The sequence below is a fragment of the Myotis nattereri genome (genome assembly GCF_964212035.1).
Source record: "Myotis nattereri genome assembly, chromosome: 13".
Taxonomy (NCBI): Eukaryota; Metazoa; Chordata; class Mammalia; order Chiroptera; family Vespertilionidae; genus Myotis; species Myotis nattereri.
In genome coordinates, this window is record NC_138088.1 from 45,774,974 (window position 1) to 45,799,191 (window position 24,218).

Below are 24,218 nucleotides of genomic sequence, written 5' to 3' on the forward strand. Positions count from 1 at the left end.
GCATGCTCTGGCCCCTGGAATGCCCACTCTAGCTGGTTTGCCCACTCCCAATATTGGACAAATGTAGCCTTTAGTGTTCTTTGCATCTTAGTCAAGGTATTGAGGGTGCGTGTGGTGGAAATACACAGGACTAGTTTGTCCTCCAGAAACCTAGATAATTGGATCTCTGCATTTTATACCTAGTAGGTGAATAGATTTTAAAAATATATTCAGGTGAAATAGATATATGTATTTAGTACTTAAAACCAGAGAGAATATATTAGTTCTTACTGTTTATCATATAAGTGCTATCTTGCCTCTACAAATGTGGTTTACTTGGGTATTTAAATAAACATTATTGAAAAAAGCTGGATATCATTTTGTTTAAAGAAGTACAGTAACATTAAAGACTCATGTCATAAAACTTTCTTTAAATATCTTTATTAAATAGAGGTCAAATATTATTTTTAAAAAATATTTCAGGGGTAAACAATCAAACGTCTCTTTGTAATAACATTAGGGATATTTAGCCATTTCATTAATTAATTCATTGATTGATACAAGAAAATTTATTTAGTATCAACTATGTACCAAGCAGATACACCAAACACCTCTAAATATGATATAGGAGTTCTCCTAAGTAACTTTTAACAGTTATTTAAATGTTTCTCTTTTAGAAAATAAGCCACAAATAATTATCTATAATTATCTATAATAACTATAGCCCCATTTTCACCACCTTAAGTTCTTTGGAATAAAGTGACCAATATTTTAAATTAATAAGCATTTTATGTAGTACCTACGTATCCAAAAATCTGAAATGAGCTTGAGGGTTTGGCATTGATAACAAAGATGTATCCTTGTAATGTCCCAGCTAATAGAAACAGTCCTCGCTGGTCATAACTGGAAAAGAAGAAATCTGATTTTACTTGTTTCACTAATAAGATGGTAAATATTTATTGAACAACAGCACAGAGATCCATTCAAAACCAGTCATTCTTATGGTCTGTGATTTTTCAGTATTATCTGACCTTAAAAAAGCCAAGTGAGTATGTATAAATGTAATCATTACATTCTAGGTTAATGCTATTTCCAAATTTCAACACAGTCAAGAAGATTCACTTAAAAATGGGCAATTATTTCATCACTAGAGGCCCAGTGCATGACATTCATGCATTGGGGTGGGGGGGCCCTCAGCCCAGCCTGCGCCCTCTCGCAGTCCAGGACCCCTCGGGGGATGTCCAGCTGCCATCTTAGGTAAGCCCGGCTTCTGGCTGAGCGGCACTCCCCCTATGGGAGTGCACTGACCACTAGGGGGCAGCTCTTGCATTGAGCGTCTGCCCCCTGGTGATCAGTGTGCATCATAGTGATGGGTCGTTCCGCCATTCGGTCGATTTGCATATTAGGGTTTTATTATATAGGATAAGTGAATGAAATACAACAACAGAGCTTTCTAGATATTTCAAGTGGAAATAAGCAATTCTGAAATAAGTGATGAGTACATGTCAGTACCCTTCAGGACTAGTACCTGGCAGGAGGAAGGATGTAGTGAAATGGTTCTCCACCATCATCCAATTAGAAAAAGTGGGGAAATACAAATTAGTATATGAGAGAACGTATCTGAGAAAGAAGATGCACCAAAAACATGGCACTGAGGAGAGGTGTAACTGGAGGGTGGTTATTGAACCTAAATTCCCTCATTTGTGGAATAGGCACAAGCATAATACCTTCCTGAATGGTGGGACGAGGATCACATTCAATAAGCTACAATGTGTGACAGGACACAAATGTCAGTTCTTATTAAAACTACTATTATGATAAACTAACAAAATAAATAAATAATAATAATAATACATGAGTCCAAACCCAATGTCTCTATGCTATCTTCTTAAGTCTTGCTTCAAAAGATTTAAAATCATCTAAATGCCCACCAATATGCTGTCTTTTAAAAATGATAGTACATTTGTATAATGAAATACTATATATCTGTAAAAAAAGAACCAGGAGGGTCTTTATGTGTGGGTAGAAAACATTCTACAAGATACACTAATAAGTGAAGAAGAAGAAGAAGAAGAAGAAGAAGAAGAAGAAGAAGAAGAAGAAGAAGAAGGAGGAGGAGGAGGAGGAGGAGGGGGAGGAGGAGGGGGGGGAGGAGGAAGAGGAGGAGGAGAAGAAGAAAGGAGATGGAGGATACTGTATATGGTTTCCTCCCATTTAGAGAAAGGCAACAACGGGATCCCCCACTGCCTGGGCTCTGATCCCCACATCTGCCATGTACACTTGTGTAATATTAAGCAAGTTATTTAAGCTCTTTGTGCTCATCTTCCTCATCTGTAAAGTGGAGACAATACGGGTATCTAATAAAGTTAATACAATAGAAGTGCCTGGCACACTCTAAGTGCTTGATAATTATTTGTGTAAAAAAGAAAGTGTGCATCTTTTTTTTTGCTTGCTTATGGATAAAATATCTCTGGAAAGAAGACACAAGAAATTGGGAACAGGCTGCCTCCAGAGAGGAGAACTGGGGTTCAGGGACAAGGGTAGGACACCTTTCACTACACATCCCTCTGTACTTTTTTTTTTTTTTTTAACACTGAACAGGGTCAATATATTAATTTCCAAAAAAACCACATAAAATTTAAAATGTAAAGGAATTATGGCTTCACTGGAATTCTCAACAGACAGGTCTAACAACATTGTTGCCAGAAGCAGGCAGTACTTACAGGAGGTGCTGAATTTCGCTGTCAGAGAGATGGACCATGTGAATTTCCTCAGGGGATGTGGTCTCCAGGGTATCAATGAAGTGGACAGAGCCATTCACAGTCCCCACTGCCGCAGTGAAGGAGGAGGGAGAGCAAGCCAGAACTGTCGTCTGTTTAAATAAGCCCCAGATGCTTAACTTCATGGTGCCAAACCCCCCCACAAACAAGCACACACACACACACACACACACACATAAAACAAAAAAATGAAGCCAGATCTCCTATACATCAGAATTCTACGGTTTATTGGAAAATAATTAGAGAAGAGTGGCTCATGTTGTGAGGTATGACAAATTATCTATTCAACATTTCTGAACTAACCAATTGTATAATAAGTCTCAAGAATCTGTACATCTTATTCTTTTATCCTAAACTTAGAATGATAAAAATATAAGTAAATTTCTTGAACTTTAAGCAATGGCTTCATTTTCATCCCTAAATGGTTATAAGGTTACATCAATAAAAATTAAAAATAAAATAAGAAATTTAAAATAAATTCCTAGCACCTTTTTGACATCTTTATAGAATGTTAAAGATTTTTTAAAAATATGTTTTTATGGATTATTTAGAGAGCGAGGGAGACAGAGATAGAAACGTCAATGAGAGAGAAACATAGATTGGCTGCCTCCTATACATCTCCCACTAGGGATCGAGCCCACTACCTGAACATGCACACTGACTGGGAACTGAACCGTGACCTCTTAGTTCATAGGTTGATGTTCAACCACTGATCCACACCAGCCAGGCTAATTTTATTTTATTAGTTTACAGTCAACATTATTTTGTATTAGTTTCAGATATATAGCAGAGTGATTGGACAATCATATACTTTACAAAGTTGTCCCCCCAATATTTCAAGTATCCACCTGGTACCACACATAGTTACATATATGATTGAATATATTCACTATGCTGTACTTTGTTTCCAAGTAACTACTAGACAATTTTGTGAGTATCCACTGAGAAACCCTCTCCTATTTTCAGGGTTGAGTGGAATAGATCTGACTCATTTCAGGGCTGAGCTTAAGCCAATGAGCATTTCTCATCCCCTTGTACACAGTGATTAGTGCAGGGATGTATTAAGATATTAGAAGACATTTACTGAGACTTCTAAAAAGGAGAAACTTTAAAAACTAAATAAAAAGGAGAAACTTCCTTTCTCTTCCTCCTCCCACTGTAGCAGGCTCTCTTTCCTGATAGTCTGATGTGGGCGTGGCACCTGTGGCATTTGGGCACCACTAAATGAAGCCTAAGATGAAACTAAACACATGGTACTCAGACAGAAAAACAAGGTTCTTGGTAATACCATTTGAGTTGCTGGATTGAGCCTCAACTGAGGCCAGACAATTTCTATAGTTTATAACCTTTTGATCCAAAACCCTTACTTTTTAATTTTTGGTTCAAGCTACTTACAATGGCAATTTTCTTTCATTTCTAACTAATCCCTTTGAGGTTAGATGGGACCATTTAGCTAGTTATGGCCAAGAGAATATTTTATTTCTGAGTAAAAGCACTTAACTGCGAATTCAAGACCCTCTAGCACTCTCTTCCCATGCCATGAACCAAGGAGCTATTCTGTTGGAGGAGCCTCCATCGGCCTATCTCCCTGAGAGTCTATGTGGAGCAGAGACCCTGTCAATCCACAATGAAATTATACCATGAATGAGAGAGAAACCATTAGAATTTCATAAATAACTGCAACCACAGAAAAACTTTTCCTTTCCTACATACCAATGTAGTGCCTCAAGTTCCATCCTCTGGGCTATAAAATATACTATATACACAAGAATTATTCTAAATATATAAGGTAAAAATGCAATAAGGCATCTGAAACTGTATTGCTACAGACTATTGACAGGTGAATATGCAAAAGTAGATTGGGTTAGAATGCAATATATTTTTAGAAGTCCATTTATAAGGCATACTTACAGGTGTATTTAGAGAAAGCCTGCTGATACAAGTACCATCCTCTGTCCTCCAAATACAAACTTCCCCTGAATATGTGGCTGTCTGAAAAAAATTAAAAATAAAACTCTAAGTGGAAAACAAGACTGTTTTGGAAGCATGTTCTAAATGCTTCTCTAGTATGTCTATCACTCTGATTATTTAGTATAAAATTTTATTTTACTTATGTGGATTATAATTACTTCACAATCTCAACATAAATACTTCTGATTTTAGGAGAACCAAGATGGCGGCATAAGGTATAAACTTGTACGTGCTGCCCCCCACAACTACAACTATAAGACAAAACAGCTATCATCCAGAACCACGGGAAAGCTGGCCAAGTGGAAGTTCTACAACTAGAAGGAAAGAAAAAAGCACATTGAGTCCGGGTAGGAGGTGCAGAGGCGCCAAGAACAGAGGTACAAAGGCGCTTGCGAGGCGGCTGTACCTGGGTGCGTGGTTTATTTCAATCAGAAGGGGATACAAGCTCTCAAATGCACTGAACTCATTTATGGCGAGACTTTGGGGTCCTGGACTCCTACGGGGAGAAACTGGATTGTCTTGCAGCAAGTCGGAAAGCAAGGGTGGCTTTCTCATAGAGCTGCTTGCAGGGATCATAGCTTCTGTGGGAGCGCGGGACTGGAGACGCAGAGGGACTCTGGACGCAGAGACGCAGAGTAGCGGAGACGTGCGGAATCGCGGAGAGGCTGACAATAGCCATTGCTGTTTTCTCCGCCCTGGTGATTCTCTGAGACCCCCGCCCCACTCAATTTACATCCCCAACCTAGCTGTGCACAGCTGCACAAAGGAATCACCTGCACTTTTGCAGCCTAACCTAACAAGCTGCAGCTGGGTCAGAGCGCTCCAAAACTTCCAAACCCCAAACAAAGAGGAGAAATCTGCTGATCCGCTGTAGCTCCTGCTGGGTGGACTCACACAGTGGTTGACTTGGAGATCCAGGAGCCAGGGTACTCCTGGTCAGATACCAGATTTCAACTCCTCACATCCATAAGGGACACACTCAAGAAGCAGACTCAGTGAGCACCAAAGCCCCACTGAAGCAAGTCCTACCCCATAAGGGTGTTTCCAGCACAGCAGTTCTTCCACTGTAGACACAGTGGGTCATCACAGTCAGCCAAAAATGTGGAGACGAAGAAACATGTCACAAATGAAAGAAATGGAGGAAAGCAAACTAATGGAGGACATAGAGTTCAAAACCATAGTTATAAGGCTACTCAAGAATCTTCTACGAACCTCCAAGGAACTTAGTGAGACCTTTAAGGATCTTAATGAGAATGCCAAAAAAATGGAAAAGGACCAGTCAGAAATTAAACATACACTGACTGAAATTAAAAATAATATACAGAGATCCAACAGCAGACTAGAGGATCCCAAGAATCAAGTCAAAAATTTGAAATATGAAGAAGCAAAATACACCCATCCAGAAAAGCAAAACGAGAAAAGAATCCAAAAATATGAAGACAGTGTAAGGAGCCTCTGGGACAACTTCAAACATACCAATATCCGAATTATTGGGGTGCCAGAAGAAGAGAGAGAGCAAGATACTAAAAGCCTATTAGAAGAAATCATGACAGAAAACTTCCTCTACCTGATGAAGGAAATAGATTTATAAGTCCAGGAAGCGAAGAGAACCCCAAATAAGAGGAATCCAAAGAGGACCACATCAAGACACGTCATAATTAAAATGCCAAGGGCTAAAGACAAAGAGAGAATCTTAAAAGCAGCAAGAGAAAAACAGTTAGTTACCTACAAGGGTGTACTCATACGACCGTCAGCTGATTTCTCAACAGAAACCATGCAGGCCAGAAGGGAGTGGCAAGAAATATTCAAAGTGATGAATACCAAGAACCTACAACCAAGATTACTCTACCCAGCAAAGCTATCATGTAGAATTGAAAATCAGATAAAGAGCTTCACAGACAAGAAAAAGCTAAAGGAGTTCATCACCACCAAACCAGTATTATATGAAATGCTGAAAGGTATCCTTTAAGAAGAGGAAGAAGAAGAAGAAAAAGGTAAAGATAAAAATTATGAACAACAAAGTGACAACAAATAAATATCTATCAACAAATGAACCTAAAAATTAAGTCAGAATAAACTGGTGAATATAATAGAAGCAGGGGCATAGAAAGGGAGTGGACTGACAATTCTTGGGGGGAAGGAGGTGTGGGGGGTGCGGGAAGAGACTGGACAAAAATCTTACACCTATGGATGAGGACAGTGGGGCGGGGGCGGGGGGTAAGGGCATGGGGTGGGGTGGGAACCAGGTGGAGGGGAGCTATGGGGGGGAAAAAGAGAAACTTCTGTAATAATCTGAACAATAAAGATTTATTAATTTAAAAAAATACTTCTGATTTTAACAAATATTAACTACTATTTTTAATATAACTTAACTAACATAATTACTAATTAGGATTAGAAAAGTAAAATAAATACTTTTTCTGTGTAACATAATTGAGATAAAATTACTTAAAATTCAGTGGGATTATTGTCTAATGAATAAACCTAGAAATAGAAAATTTTACATTATTGATTTAACTAATAGACTTTGTTTTTAAGAGTAATTTTAGGATGACAGAAAATTTGAGCAGAAAGCACAGAGACTTTCCTCCTCCCCCATATACACAATTCCCCTATTATTGACATCTTGTATTAATGTGGTACATTTGTTACAATTGATGAACCAATATTGATACATTATTATTGACTAAAGCCCACAGTTTACATTATGGTTCACTATTTGTGTTACACATTCTATGGGTTTTGACAAATGTATAATGACATGTATCCACCATCACAGGATCGTACAGAATAGTTTCACTGCCCTAAAAATCCTCTGCTTCACCTCTTCATCCTTTCTTCCATCCCTCCCTCCCCACTGGACCCCTGGAAACCACTGATCCTTTTCTCTCCATAGTTTTGCTGTTTCCAGAATGTCATATAGGGGGAATCATACAGCCTTATCAAATTGGCTTCTTTCACTTAGCAATATGCATTTACATTTCCTCTAAGTCTTTTCATAGCTTAAAAGCTCATTTCTTTTGAGTGATGAATAATATTCTATTGTATAAATGTACCACAATTTGTATATCCATTCTCCTATTGAAAGACATCTTTGTTGCTCCCTTTGGTATTCTTATTTTTGTTTCCCCCTGTTGTTTTTAGATTTCCCACGAGATTTCTTAAATAAGGTCTGAGATGTGCATATTTTTCCATTGCAATCCCCCTGGTACTGGCTCCAGTGTGGTTTCTACTTGTGGGCATCAGCTCCACACGATGTGATTCTCTGTATCTGTCTGTCTGCCTCTATAATTTTGGGGGCAGTGATCTTCCCCATGACCTCAATCTGATGGATCTAAGAAGAATTACTGATTTTAAATTCATTCAGATTTTTTCTTCTTGTGAGGCTCCTTACATGCTGGACTGGAATCCTGAAGTTCATATCGTCCATTTAACAAATAATTTTTACTCTTTCACAAGATCAAGACTGAAAGCAACTTTAAGTAACTGCAATGTGGTATGATTTCTGTTTTTTTACTACTATGGAGTAGGTAACATGAAAATGTGGATCAAGTATCTAAACCCTAAATGTGGAAACCTTGTATGGAATTTTTAATTGAGTTGAAACGAACATATGAATATAAATAATGCTTATCAGAGAACACCTGGAGGGAAAAAATCATATGATCAGAACCTCAAGATTGGAAGAAAATTTAAATGTTAACTATTCCATAATCTATGTATTTTTTACTTGTTAGAGCTCCCCAAATCTTAATGGATTTGCTGATAAATCATATGAAAAGTAAAATATGTTTCTTGAGATAAGCAATAGGTAAATAGTTAAACACCTAGAAAAAAAGTTTCTTTTCTAAATATAGAGGTTTCTTTTCTAAATCTAGAGGGTGGGCTTTTTCCTAAGTAGATGGGATTTATGCTTTGTGCACGGCAGCTCTTTCATTCTCACCTTCAAATGGGACTGCATCACTTTGAAAGAGGGTAAATACTAATAATTTAACCAGTGTTGATGACTCATTAGTGATGAATGTGTTTCAAGGTCTGAGTTGGAAAGTTTGTATGGTGAATGCAAACAGAATGGCTCCTAAAATTTCTGTTGCTTTGGCAATAGAAGTTAATATTATGGAGTACCAAGATGATGATGTCATTTAACTTGGGAATACATTTGATGATGAAAGTGGTTGGCATTTCTACCACATCTTCAAGAATAATCTCTACCTCCTATTTGCATCAGTTTGCACACAAACTTCTAAAATCTCATCTTTAAATCCTATTGTAACACAATCAAATATTCCTTACCATGCAATATTCATTTCCAGGTGTGATTAAGTCAATTGCTTGAAATTTCCCATCACAAGCCTCAAGGATTTTATCCAAGGTTGGCTCCTCACCAAATGTGTAAATATAAACAGATCCCTTTAAATATACCAAAAGAAAAACAAGAACAAAAATTAATGCAATTGTTATGCGAGCAGTTCAACAAATATATATTAAATGCCTCCTGTGAGTAAAGCACTAAATGGGACTAGGTGATGGAATATGAGAAATCAACTCCTTAAGGCACTGACCTTGAAAATCTTGAAATCTAGATATATAATGTGTTTATTGATTCACTCATCATAATCAATAAGTGGGTCTTTATTCTTTTCTCCAATTCCAGGCATTTGTTTTTAAGTTAGAAAACATAACAAAAAAACTTTTTTCTGACTTTAAAAATAATGCCTGTTGTGCACAGGGAGACCTGTACAAAGCCATTTATGTAAATAATATATTTATCTTAAGGATATACATTTTTAATAAAAGTATACTTAGTAAAGGTATACGTAATGAAGTACATAATAACGGTAAAAAAATAAAAATAATGTTTGTTGATGTAGAAAATTTGAGAAATGTGGAAAACTAGAAAAATTGTTAAGATGAACTAAATCCTATCACATACTAGATCATGTTGGACACTAATGAAAGATTTTAATAAGTCTTTGTGGAAATTGTGAAGATGCGGTCGAAGCTATCACTTTATGACTTGTTTACCATTTTCAGCTCCCAAATTCATTTCTCAAAAAAAAAAATCTAGCCTGTAAGTTATGCATCTCTGCCAAGTAACTGTAATATGGTATGGTTACTTACCTAGCAATAAGAAGTCTGTTTTCTACTAATCACAAGTTCTTCAAGTTTGAGTTAAACATGAATTTTTTTGTTCTTGTTTATGTAAAAACAACTCTGTAGAGTCTAAAATCTGGTAGATATTTACTGATTTTGTGTCATTAATATTTCAACAGATATTAAGTGGGTACACTGTGCCAGACACTGGATGCTGGGGCTACATTAAAGGACCAAATTGACAAAAAGCCCCTGTCCTCATGCAGCTTACATCCCACTGGGGGATCTGGCCACGTGGAATAAAAGTATACTTAGTAATATGCTGATCATCACATGGAAGATACAGTCACTATTTCTTACTTATATTATTGCCACATAGATGTCAGAAGTTATTCTAATTGAAATTCCTTTGAAATAACATGCTTTTCTCTGACTTCTTTTAAGATTTTCTCTTTGCCCTGGTTTTCAACAATTTCACTTTGTTAAGTCTAAGGTGGATATCTTTTTATGTCTCCTGCTTAGGATTCACTGGGCCTCTTGAATCTGTAAATTCATGTCTTTAATCAGTTCTGGAAAATATCTCTTTAAGTATTGCCTCTGTCCCATTCTCTCCTCTCTGAGATTTTAATCAAACATATGCTAGGTCTTTCCACTGTATCATTCATGTCTCATACCCCTCCCTTCCATATTTCCTGCTCTTTTGTGGCTCTGGACTATATTCTGAATAATTTATAATCTATTTTCCAGTTTATTAATTCTCTCTTTGGCGGTGTCCACATTCTATCAGACATATTCATTTAATTTTTACTTTGTCAGTATATTTTTCTTTTTTTAGAAGTTCTATTTGGGTCTTTCTCCCTTCTGTTATGTTACCTTTTTTAAAAAAAAAAGAAAATAATTTCATGTTCTAAATATTTTAAGTTTGTCATTTAATTGTTATTTATTAAAACATTAGTGTCCTGGTGCATGGATTCGTGCACATTGGAAGGCAATTAATTAGAAGAAATATTTTAATATCACTATTTGCATCTTGCTAATGAAAAGAAAATAGGATTCTACAGCGTCTCCTATCTACCTACTCCAGGACTTCTGTGAGGATCAAATGAGATGAGGCACAGGAAAATGCTTCACAAACATTTGGTAAAACTGTAAAATGTTTGCACCTGGCTATAAAGCAAGTCGGGTTCCTGGGCTGAAGAAAGGAAGCTAGTTGCCAGGGAGAGGAAACTGGGCACTGCTACATATTGTCATTCCCTGGTGCCCACAGTGACTGTTTCTGGACTGGGCTGGGCTGTGGGCCACATTTTGTGTCATGGGGTCTTGGCAGCATTGGCTGCTATTTGGTGGGCTGTCACTCTGGGATGGTGGCAGGGTCTGTATCCCACTTGGGGGAAGCCAAGTGTTGTTTTGTAGGTGCCAGGACCATGGTGATATAATAATATCTGATATCTGAAAACTGCATACTAAAAATTGGCCATCTAGCATACCTTCCCTGCTTGAATCAGCAACATTTTGTAACTGGGAGAAAACATCATATGTCCCACATGCTCTTCAACCTGAAGAAAATCTTCTACTTTGTAACTTGACTCTTTAATAATTAAAGAATACACAAAGCCATCCTAGAGACCAAAAACGAGATAAATGCAGAAAAATCACTTTCAGTCATTACACAGTATACTTTTGTTATCAGACAAGCTAAGACTTAGTGTATTACCAACTAATGTTTATTTTTGGAATAATCTGTGTTTACATTATCTAGAATGCCCTGTCTTCTTACCTTTATTTAAGTAACTTTTTTTAAAGTAACATATTTTGCTCAACAGCTTTTATTTTATTTATTTACTAGTGGCCCGGTCATGAATTCATGCACATTGATAGGAAATTAATTAGAATATTTTAATATTGCCAGTCGCCCTTTCTCTATAATAGAACTGTCAACCAAATTCACAATCAACAATGACAGATCGAAACACACTCGTGTGATTGGCACCAGTGAGAGCTTTATATGTATTGCACATGCACAAGTCAACTTAGCCTTTTATAGATATAGATATAGATATAGAGATAGAGATAGAGATAGAGATAGAGATAGAGATAGAGATAGAGATATAAATACAGAATAGACCTGCTTTCTGATAAGCTAAACTTTTTCCAGCCCAGTGAAGCACCCCAACTTCTCTTTCAGGTAATTGTCAGCAACACAGCAGTAAATATCAACACGAAGCACATTATTATTGTAGATCATGCAGGGAGAACAAAGGGTAAAATATTTAATTGCAGCAGTGTTTAACTATATTCTGTGCAATGAGAAAACCTGAAGTCATTTTCAAGGTCCATCATTTCTTACTTCTTTTCAGTTGGGTCAAGTTTCTAAACTTTCTAAATCTCCATTTTCTGTCTAATGAAAAGAAAATAGGCTTCCACCCAGTCTCCTGTCTACCTACTCCGGGACTTCTGTGAGGATCAAATGAGATGAGGCAAGGGAAAATGCTTCACAGACATTTGGTTACAGTGTATAATGTTTGCACCCCGACTTGTTCCCAGGCTGAAGAAACTGCAAGGAGGCTAGTTATCACTAGGGAGAGGAAGCTGGGCATTGCTACCTGATGTCATTACCTGGATGGACAGTTAGCATAATAGCCTTTATATATATAGGTTATTATATATTTTTATTGATTTCAGAGAGGAAGGGAGAGGGAGAGATAGAAAAATCAATAATGAGAGAGAATCATTGATTGGCTGCCTCCTGCATGCCCCTTACTGAGGATGGAGCCTGCAACCTAGTTAAATATTCCCGTTTAAAAGCAGACATATGGACCAATGGAACAGAACAGAGAACCCAGAAATCAACCCAAGCCCTTATGCTTAATTAATATTTGACAAAGGAGGCAAGCGCATACAATGGAGTCAAGATAGAACCCAGGACCCTTCAGTCCGCAGGCCAATGCTCTATCCACTGAGCCAAATCAGCTAGGGCTATCAAGATAACTTTTAACCATGGTTCCTGATCAAGTTTTAATTTTATCTCTTTTGCAATAAATTTTTCAATTACTTAAAATTTTACTGACCTCTCCTTTCTTTGAACTTTTCTAGCATCTATCTTCTTATCATCTCCTTTATTATACAGAAGGCAGGGCAAATGAGGCAGAGTTTAGTGTGTGGATTGTATATATAACAATCTACTTACCTCAAAGGACTAGTCTTAGTGTTCTTTAATCATTGTTAGGTGCAATTACTCATCTCCCTAAATGGCCCAAGGGTAGGGAGTGCGCTGTTTGTTTCCTTTATATTCTTCCAGTATGCAATAAAAATGAGCTAGTTGCTTGGTTGATCATGAACAGATTTAGGTAAATTTTACAACTCAAGAGGAATTTGAGTTACTTCTACAATAGTGAAGAGGCTTTAGGCAAATTCATCCATAATTTCTAGATTAGACCCCATTATAATTAAGAGTAAGCATTTGCGAGATGACTGGGTTCATATACTGGGGGGAGAGGGAGGAATACACCAGGTGCTTTCATCATTCTCTACCCCTCACCAGAGCAGATGCTCAAATCCTTCCTTTAAATTAGTTCTACGAAAACACTCAATGCAGACTAAATGTAGGAGTGGGGGTAGTCCATTGCAAGGTTGGGGAAGGGTATTGTGAACTGAGTGTAGGTTTATGAGCTCCAGATTGTTTCTCATTGATAGAGCTACATCTCTTACCTTGACAACATTGACTAGCTGCCCTTGGGGCCCTAGAGATGTAATTTGTGGCAATGGAAGCGACAAAGCTAACAGTAGTAGTCTCAGGACCAATAGACCTGAGATTTCAGTGTAGGTCAGCTCCAAACCTTAGCACTGATTACCACAACATGGAAAAGTAACATGGTCCAGCCCTTTTCATATGTACTAAGGCTGAGTGAACTCAGTAAGACATGGCTCCTTCAATAATAGTTTGTACTTGATGGGGTTGTTGTGAGGAACAATAAGCTAATACAAGCAAGCACTTAGCATGGTGCCTGGCACCAAATAAGCACTAAATAAATGGTAGCTATTATTACTAATTCTACCATCGCCAATAACAATATGATACAGTTAAACAAAATGGACACACACAGGAGGCTACGCTGAAGCTTTCACAAAAGGTTCCAGTTGTATCTGAAAACATAATACTTTAAGTGCACAAACAGGAATAGAATTGGGTGATGGATATTAAGTAACTTTTGGGGGAGCCATGGTTTTTAAAAAATTTTATTTTTGCCTATTTGCAATGAGGTAGATATGTGGTAGTTCATTATACTGCGATCACTAGTTTTATACATATTTAAAATTCTTCATAATAAAAAGTTTTATAATAGCATCCAAAAAGGAAAGAACTTTCTTACCTAATAATAGACAAACATGTAAATTGACCGTACCTTCACAATGCTCACCAGCCAATCGGGAGAGTATGTAAATTAACCTAACAAAGATGGCGGTTAATTTGCATACACAGACTGAAGGCGGCTCCTGCCGGAGCAGCGAAGACTTGAAGGTGGCTCCGGCCAGAGGGAAGGCCTGGGTCCTGGGTGCCGGAGGAAAACCGGTGCCGGCAGCCAGGGGAAGGGAAAGCCTATTGCATGAATCTCTTCGTGCAATGGGCCTCTAGTAATTAATAATCACACAGAACCTGCCATCCCAAATTATGCCTCATAATAGTAAATGGCAACAAATGGAAATTATATATTTTCTTGAAAGCAATTAATTTTTAAGAAAAAATACATTACAATTCCAGAAGCAAGCACACCTCCCTTCTGATATGCTATGGTGACTGGACTGAAAAGTTTTCTTCCACCTTTTAGAAAAGAAAAACAAGGAAAACAGGTGACACAAATAAAAGTACAATACAGAATAATTCATCTCATTTGATTTCTTAGGACTATTCATTTCTTTGTCATCCTTTTTTTCTGAAAATCAACTTCACATTGGAATATGTACTATGATGTCTCCCAAACAATGAATAATAAAAGCTGCTTAGCAATGATTACTGATATAAGTCACACAAGTTTTTTTTAAGGTCAGTATCATCAGATCTATGTAACTAACATTGTAGAATTATTATTATGATGATATTATTATCACCAAGATGTATACTTAAGATTTATACATTTTATGTTATATAAACTTAGGTACCTCAGTAAATAAAGCACAGTGGAAAAAGAAGGTAAAATGTTCTATAAGAGCATTTGTTATTAATAACAAATTGTCCTTGGATGTTGTATACCTGTAATTAATATAATAGTATATATTAAAAAGATATATTGTCCTTGAGGGGAAATAGCAAAAGCATATCACTTGTTATTTAGGTAAAACATGAGAACCACAAGATCAAACATTCAGATGGCATGCATGAAATTATTTGTTTACTGCATACTAGGTGCATGGCCTTATGCCAGATGCTAAAAGGACAATGTCCTTCCAGCACTAGTCGCCTCCCAGCATTCTCTTTTTTCCCAGTCCAATTGCCACTAGTGTCCTGCTTCTTATGACTCCTTCCCTAGTCTAGGTGCCTGCTTCTTATAGCCACCAGCTACTAGGATTATCCTTTCTTGAATAATGGTTAAGTTAATCTCCCCAACCACAATTACAGTTGGGGTACTTCCCCCTTCAGGAATTTTTGATGTCTGTCTGTCAGCTGAATTAAGTATAAACATCTTATGCCTTATGTTCAAGATCAGATATGGTATATCAGATGACCCACTACCTCTGTGTAAAACTTGATGCCCCAGATGAACTGGACCACTTCTTGTGTCTCCACTACCCCAGGTTTTTGTCTACATAGATACCATTGCCAAAAAGTCCACCTACTCTTTTCTCTGCCTGTGAACCCATCCTTCAAGGGCCATTTCAAGTTCTGCCTTCAAAATAACTTATCTTGGCCTGTTTCCCTGCTCTGAATCCCCACAGCACTTTGCGAAGTTCTCCCTTAGTGAAATCTTCCTAGTCTACCAGACTGTAATTAACTGACTACTTGTCGTATTCTCTTTACTAAAAGAGAAGTCACTTGAAAGTAGAAATTACGAGATTATATATTTTCCATCTCTGTCAATTCTGAAGCACCTTGCATAGTATCTTACACATTGTAGAGGTTAGATAAATATCTATTTTGAAAGCCTTATATTATTCCATGGAAAGTATTAGAAATAGTATACAGAAAGAAAGTATACAACATATGACTATCATGATTAAGTTCTAAATTGGGTATAACATATTACAAGTGTTTTAGGAGTTTGGAAATGAAAAACCTTTTTTTATAATTGAAGTTACAAACACATACAGGTCTAATTTACTCTGTAGAAATCTCTGGGATTAACTTTTGGAGCCAAAGGATGATTAAAACACAGTTCCTAACTTCAAAGAGTTGATGACTAATGGGAAAGACATGCACATGGAACATTGTAATAGCTCAAGATGAGGCTCTAAGAAAGCAGTGAATCTGAAGGAACACCCGACAAGGGCACCTAATTATACCTGAAGGTTGGGGTGAGGACAGGGAGGGCTCCACAGAGGACAATCTCACCAGCTAGACAAGGAAGAGAAAGACATACTAGACAAGGGTAACGGCAAATAGCAGAAGGCAGAATTTGGGGAGAGCGGAGGAATAATGAGAACTTCTAAAAGTGTCAAGTGGGAATAGTTGATATTGGAAATGTAGGCCACAAAAGAGGTTTACTTTTCAGAGAGCTGTGGGATGGCATTGTGGATGCGAGATTAGAGAGCCAGCCAAGCCCAGAGGCTACAGGTGAGAGTAAAAGGAAGAAAGAGGGTCTAGGGTAGGAAAGTCAAATCTAATGGTCCCAGTTTTATCAGTGACGTGTGAGTCAGGGAATGGGAGAGGGCATAGTTGAGGGACATTGCAGTTGGGGGAAACTTGCTGTAGGGGGTGATGTTTGAGCTGGGAATTGGAGTAAAGTGGGAAGGGAATGAGCTAGGAGGTGTGTCTGTGAAATGATGGGAAGAACTGACTGTTTAGACCAGTGGTTCTCAACCTTCTGGCCCTTTAAATACAGTTCCTCATGTTGTGACCCAACCATAAAATTATTTTCATTGCTAGTTCATAACTGTAATGTTGCTACTGTTATGAATCGTAATGTAAATATCTGATATGCAGGATGGTCTTAGGCGACCCCTGTGAAAGAGTCGTTCAACCGCCAAAGGGGTCGCGACCCACAGGTTGAGAACCATTGGTTTAGACAGAAGACTTGTACAGGGGAGTAGTGGGAACTAATACTAACGGGGCAGGTAGGATCAGATTAGAGAGAGTTTGAAAGCAAGGTGGAACAATCCATGCATTACATGTTAAGAAGAGCAGTTTGGCAGGGATGAGCTGCCTGGTTTGAGTCAGTTGTTGATTAAAGTCGATTAAGTCAGTCCTAAGGTTGTTGCAAAAATCAAGGTGTGAAATAATAAGAGCGAAAGGAATGGAGAGTGCAAGGGGCACATTTGAGAAGCTGGCCCTGGAAAGGTTCCCTTTTCAAAGGGTCTATACCTAGCTGCTTCTGTGACCCAGGCCCAACTCTGGATTGAGCTGACAGGACAGGGAATGGACACCAGATCTAAAGAGAGTAGATCAGGTTCTCTTAGAAATTCTAACCACTTAACATAAAGGTAATTTTCAAGATGGCAGTTGAACTAAGAAGACTATTATGGAGAAAGAGTTGAGAGGGTAAAGGTCAGAAAAGAACACATTAGCTTTTAAAGCAGAACAGGCATATTATGGAAAAGGATATCGCATAGAAGCTAAGAACCTGGACTCTGAAGTCTTATAGCCTGGGTTTAGGTTTCAGCTCTACAGTTTACTAGTTATGTAAATTCAGGCATATTTTGCTAACCTCTCAATGCCTCCATTTCCTCATCTATACCATGGAGATAAAAATGTATCTCCCTTGTAAAACTGTTCTGAGGATTACATGAAATCTGCATTGTAGAGTGATAGTAGAATGACTAGAACATGTAACATTTAAGAAACATTAGCTAGCTAGAAGGTATTGGACCTGGTAACTAACTCCAGGAAAAAGGAGGATAAGGAATCAAAGATGTCTCCAAGAAAGAGAAAAATAGGAAAAAACACATATTCATCTTTAAGTGCAAAACCATCCCCAATGGCTACGCTTCTGGGAATATGAAGTAAAGCAGTTTCTCACCCATTGGTGATATGTCTTCTATCTTCTCAAGCACAGTCACCTTCAGGTTTTCTCCATTAATCATTAAAAGATGACCCTCTTCACAGCCAACGTACAGCTCACTTTGTGGAGTCCAGCAGTGCATAGTTGGGTGAAGCAAAGGATATAGATCATCTTTGGGCTTTGAAGAAAGATTAAAAGTCTTGTGTTAAAACAACAATTATGGCCTAACAGCCAGAGAAATACCCATCAAATCAATTTCCAAGAAGGAAAAAATGAATATGTACACACACACCTCCACTGGCCCCACCACTTGCCAAGAGTTAACAGAACTTCCCTTTCTTTCTCTGCTTCTCTACATTTTAATTCACGAGGAAAAAATAAGGCATTCTTGTCACCTTCATTGTTCTAGTGGCACTCAGAGTTCTAGTGTCACAGATTTTTGTGAGTTTTGAGTAATAACTTATACACTGTTTCTTGGTAGACGTTTTTGTATCTTGAATCTAAGAGAGTCATGGTCTAACTACAATCACCATTTTGGAGGAAGATTTTCGTTAACATTTCTCCCTCCTGATTCTGCAGGAGGCATAGGTCTGCTTTTCCTGGAGTGGCTACAGAGAGGTCCCCCTAGATCAGTGATGGCGAACCTATGACATGCGTGTCAGAGGTGACACGTGAACTCATTCTTTTGGTTGACTTTTCTTTGTTAAATGGCATTTAAATATATAAAATAAATATCAAAGATATGTCTTTGTTTTACTATGGTTGCAAATATCAAAAAATTTCTATATGTGACATGGCACCAGAGTTAAGTTAGGGTTTTTCAAAATGCTGACACGCCGAGCTCAAAAGGTTCGCCATCACTGCCCTAGATCCTCTGCTTAGCTAGCTTTCATGAGGAATGGAAAGAGTACTCCTTGTCTGATTCTGGTGGCCTCTCAAATGCGGTTCATGAGACATCCTATGTGACTTTGTATGGAAAACTCAAAGAAAAATGCACAAAATCTATGAGATGTACCTAGAAAAAAAAGCTGGCTTTGGAGACTAAAATTAATATGAGCCAAGGATCTAAGGCAAATTTTTCCTATAAAGGACTATGTAGCAAATATTTTAAGCTTTGTGAACCACATAGTTCTCTGTCACATACACCCCCACTCTGGTTTTTTTTTTTTAACAACCCTTAAAGAAAGTGTAAAAGACCTTCTTAGCTTGGGGCCATACAAAAGGACATTATAGTCTGTTGGTTGCTGTCTTAAATAGTAATACCTCAGTATTATGCCTCCTGCAGTGTTAAATGCTTGTGTCCAGCAAAGCAGAGACCACTCCCCCTTTCCGTAAGGACAGAGTAGGTCTCATTGTAAGCCTGGGACCACCTGCTCTCTTCCTGGAGGTCAAGGTAGTTGTAACAGCTATTTTGGGCATGTCTCTCCCTCCGCCCCAGACTGATTACGATTGTGAACTCAGGACAAAATAATATGGCACTCCCTTCTTCCTATTTAAACCAGTCAAATATATGGAGCTTACATTTGTTTGTTTGTTTATTTAATTTGTATTGAGAACATAATTTTAAGTACTATCTGAGCTTTTTGTTATACTATACTATTTTTAGAATTGCATTAGCTACAACATAATGTCTTTGTTTTCTTGAGGTGTCCATACAACGATTGGAACAGAAAACGTTAATATGCCATTAGACAAATTATCAGAACTGCTAAATTTCTTGGAAGTTACATGCTTATTTAATTCACTTATTCATTCATCTAACAAATATTTATTCGATACTTATTGTATTCCAGGCTCTATTCAAGGCACAGGAATGTAGCAGTGAACAAAACACACAATAATCCCTGCCTCCTCATACATCCTGGTGAGGGGAAATAGAGTGAAAATAAGTCAAGGAGTTAAATATATAGAATGTTATATATAGTGTTGAAAAGTACTGTAGAGAAAAATAAAGCAGGGTAAATTGGAATTGGTTCTACAGTTGGGGAATACTTCAAACCATATAGATCAGTGGTTCTCAACCTTCCTAATGCTGCGACCCTTTAATACAGTTCCTCATGTTGTGGCGACCCCCAGTTTCATTGTTACAAATTGAACATAATTAAAGCATAGTGATTAATCACAAAAGCAATATGTAATTATATATGTGTTTTCCGATGGTCTTAGGCAACCCCCGTGAAAGGGTCGTTCAACTCCCAAAGGGGTCGCGACCCACAGGTTGAGAACCACTGATATAGACAGTGATTTTTCTACTCAATATTTTCCAATGTATGCAAGTCACCTTTCTAATAAATACTCAGTTATTTAATAAAATATTATATACCACTCTTAATTTAGTAAAGATTTGTTGTTTCAAGGTAAAGTACATGTGACACTATCAAAGTTACTATAGCTACTAGATTCTCAGCTTACAGAAGTTTGTTGCATAATTGGACGAAGGCATTGTGCCAAGTCCTAAGGAATTCTTCTTCTCAAAAGGATAATCAACTATTAAAAGAACTAGTATCAACAGATATCATAATTAGAAAACTGGGCAGGGTATGGTAGAGGGGTGTGTTTAAGTATCACAGTGTATCCATGAGAAAGCAATTGGTTCTTCTTGGTGGTCTGAGAGAAGTGTAGAGAGAGAGAATTATCATTTGGGATGGACCTTGAAACATGACTAAGGTAGAAACCACATATAGGAACAATCATCATCATAATTTTGAAAAGGACAGACTGACTTTGATTATATAATTGGTCTTTTTCATGTCCTCATACCCTGAGATTGTTAGAAAATAAAACTTGAATAGCAATTTGGCCATCCAGTAGGCCAAACAAAGGGACAAACCCACCCTGGATTAAACTGCTACTAATTAATGACATTTTTGTGGTGTCTGAGATTTGATTCATTGAAAAGAATTACTCGTCATTATGTAATCACCATTATTTAAAACAGGGGTCCTCAAACTACGGCCCGCGGGCCACATGAAAATACAAATATTGTATTTGTTCCCGTTTTGTTTTTTTACTTCAAAATAAGATATGTGCAGTGTGCATAGGAATTTGTTCATAGTTTTTTTTAAAACTATAGTCCGGCCCTCCAACGGTCTGAGGGACAGTGAACTGGCCCCCTGTTTAAAAAGTTTGAGGACCCCTGATTTAAAAGTTTATTGGGTTGCCTTAATGACATATAACCTTAGATTATAAATCACAGAAGACAGACTCTTCCTGGTATTGCAATGGGCCTAAAATCTTAAGAACACACATATCTGGTTCTCACACCACCAGTGAGTCTGTGCATATGCAACAAAAGGTGAGGATTGAAACTTTGAATTTTCTGGCCTTGGCATGTTAAACTAATATTATATGTGGCTTTTCTTACTTGAAGATAATCCTGGGCTTGTCTTCCTAATACTTCTTTTCATCAATAAATATGTTCTGTGCCATATAAAAATAAGTGTGATATTATATGGATTATGTGAGTAGAAACAATAATTTTTAATTCTGAAAATTTTGAGAATCGTAAAAGAAAAGGTGCTGATAGTATTTTAAAATATTTGTTGATAACACCAACTCCTTGTGTAGTTTTCTGGAATTATAACTCAAACATTTTGGTCACTTGAAGATCAAACTTCAAAATTTTGAGTCCTTAATGTTGTTTCAGAAAACATGGCATCTGAATATGTTTCAGAAAACTTGAGTTTATAAAGGAGATTCCTATTTAGCACCTTTTTTAAAAAGGTGGATGGAGAAAGTAAACTGGATACTTGAGATTAAATTGATTATATTGGATCCAATTTCTAGCCAGGTAACATCAGCTGTTGATTTCCACCATGCTACTACTAGGCACCTTCCTCATGCCCTCAGTAAGTTGTGTAATGTGACACAGGCCTATTTAAGGGCCTATAATGTGCTTAAGACTCTTATGCAGATCAAGTCATCACTGTATCTTTGCCATTGGTACCTAGGTCACAGGAAATGCCATTCAAAGGGAGGAATAGAATCAAGACCTTTGAGATCTATTTTATGCTTTCACTCATTGATTAGAAATTAATTAATGTTTTAGCCATTGTTCTTACCTTATATATAAAATGGAGAAATATTGAAAAAGTTAATTTCTTATTTAAGTACAAAGTATATGGCTTTATTAATATTCCCTGTATGGTTTAGAGATGTCAAACTTAAACATTAAATTTCTGTCTTCAGAAAAAGCTTACAATGCACTGAGTACAAAAATCCTAGGAAATAAAGATGTCTGTTTACTTTTTTAAAATGGTAACTCTACTTTTAAATATTTAAGGAAGGCATTCCCATAGCATTTTTCAAATGACAAGGACAATGGCCTGAATTTTAAATGTTGTATGTAGTGTTAATCATGTTGGTGCAAAATGTGAAAGATTGAGGGCTCCTACAGAAAGACAAAAAAAGAAAATATTTGAGATAGTTGAATATTTGGAGTCCTAGGTATCAAATACTAAACATATAAACATTTTTTTTTTAAAGTTGTAAACCCTGATGGCTGATTTATTTGTGTTTACTTTGCTGCCACACTGTGGCTGAGTGTGGTTGTATTTCCACAAGGCTAAGATCCGTGCTATTAAAAGGAATTAGTCACTCTCAGTAATTTAAATGAGTGCATAATTGTCCTTCTTTAACAGTGGTTCTCAACCTTCTGGCCCTTTAAATACAGTTCCTCATGTTGTGACCCAACCATAAAATTATTTTCGTTGCTAGTTCATAACTGTAATGTTGCTACTGTTATGAATCGTAATGTAAATATCTGATGTGCAGGATGGTCTGAGGCGACGCCCGTGAAAGGGTCGTTGGACCGCCAAAAGGGTCGCGACCCACAGGTTGAGAACTGCTGCTTTAGAAGAAACACAAAGAGCATACAACCCTTTCTCTTGCTTGTCAGAAATTTTTAAATAAACTACCACATTGAATTATTTTTTAACATCTATAGCTTAATTCTCTGCAGTAGTAAAATGTTTGGGAACTTCTCTTTTTATCCTTGACCTGGAGCTTTAACACAAGCATTAGCATAATGTAGGCCGGAGAGGCTTAGTTCCAAGCTCTTTACCTCACCTCAAAAACCCTGCCTGTGCTACTCTCTGCTCCCCGCCTCCCTCCTGAACATCACCCGCACCTCACTCCCCTCATTTACTATGCTCCAGCTACATGGTCTTTTCTCTGCTCCCCAGACATACTCAATTCTTTTCTTCCCCTAGGACCTTTGTCCATGCAGTTCCCTCTTCCTAAACACTCTACCGAGCTTGTAGCATGAGTAATGAATGCCTCCTGGTCCCTAAAGTCTCAGTGTAATTGTCATCTCCCCAAAGGCCTTCCTTGACCAGCATATGTTAACCTTGTCCTCACCTCCGTTCTCCATTTTTCCTAAAATAATTATCAGGGTTCAATGATTTAATGTCTCTCTTTACTTTTGGTGTTGTTACTCTGTCTTCCTGGTAAAAATGTAAGCTCCAAGAGGCAGGGATTATTATGCCTGGTTGGTCATCATGTGACCCCATTGCCTAAAATAGTTCCTGCTGCATAGGAGGAGCTTGATAAATTTGTTGAATGAATGAATGAATGAATGATTATGCAACTGCTGACAAACTCCCTTTTGAAACTTCCTTCCACTGTTTTCCAGTCTTGCTCTTTCCTGGATTTGCTCCTATTCTGAGGCTGTTCCTTCTTGGACTCATCTTCCCCCTTTCAACTTTTGGCAGTCAGATTCCTTTTTATCACACCCTGCCCCTCAGTGCTTCCACTCTGTGGGAATGACTCTGACATCTTGTGTCTGCAGCCCTGACTTCTCCCTAACAGTAAGTCACTTTGCTGACTTCTGCCTGGCATCTCCAGTTGGAGGCATTCCCAGTACCCCAAATTTGGTAAGTCCAAAACTGAAACACATTTGGGCTCCAGATGTCAGTTGGTAGTGCCATTATCTTCACCCCCTCTTCATGCCTCATGGTGTCCAGGCCAATCTGTATGTCTCATGAGATGATCATCCTATACTAGTATAATAAAAGGCTAATAGGCAAATCAACCAAACGGTGGAATGGAATGACTGGTTGCTATGAGGCGCACTGATCACCAGGGGGCAGACGCTCAATGCAGGAGCTGCCCCCTGGTGGTCAGTGCATTCCCACAGAGGGAGCGCTACTTTGCCAGAAGCCAGGCTCATGGCTGGCAAGCCCAGCAGCGGTGACAGGAGCTTCTCCTGACTCCATGGCAGTGCTAAGGACTCTCAGGGGATGTC

At 37.8% G+C, this 24,218-nt stretch overlaps 1 protein-coding gene across 1 annotated transcript in view; it reads right to left on the bottom strand.

Annotated features, from left to right (window-relative positions):
* Positions 1-24,218, bottom strand: part of CFAP43 (cilia and flagella associated protein 43) — an 84,621-nt gene that overhangs the window by 49,109 nt on the left and 11,294 nt on the right. Inside the window, exons 6-12 of the mRNA XM_081104777.1 lie at positions 17,993-18,152; positions 14,576-14,643; positions 11,312-11,443; positions 9,024-9,140; positions 4,671-4,751; positions 2,703-2,851; positions 779-882 (exon numbers count right to left, since the gene is read on the bottom strand). Of these exons, the coding sequence (XP_080960903.1) occupies positions 779-882; positions 2,703-2,851; positions 4,671-4,751; positions 9,024-9,140; positions 11,312-11,443; positions 14,576-14,643; positions 17,993-18,152 (811 nt within the window). The remainder of the gene's footprint in view (positions 1-778; positions 883-2,702; positions 2,852-4,670; positions 4,752-9,023; positions 9,141-11,311; positions 11,444-14,575; positions 14,644-17,992; positions 18,153-24,218) is intronic.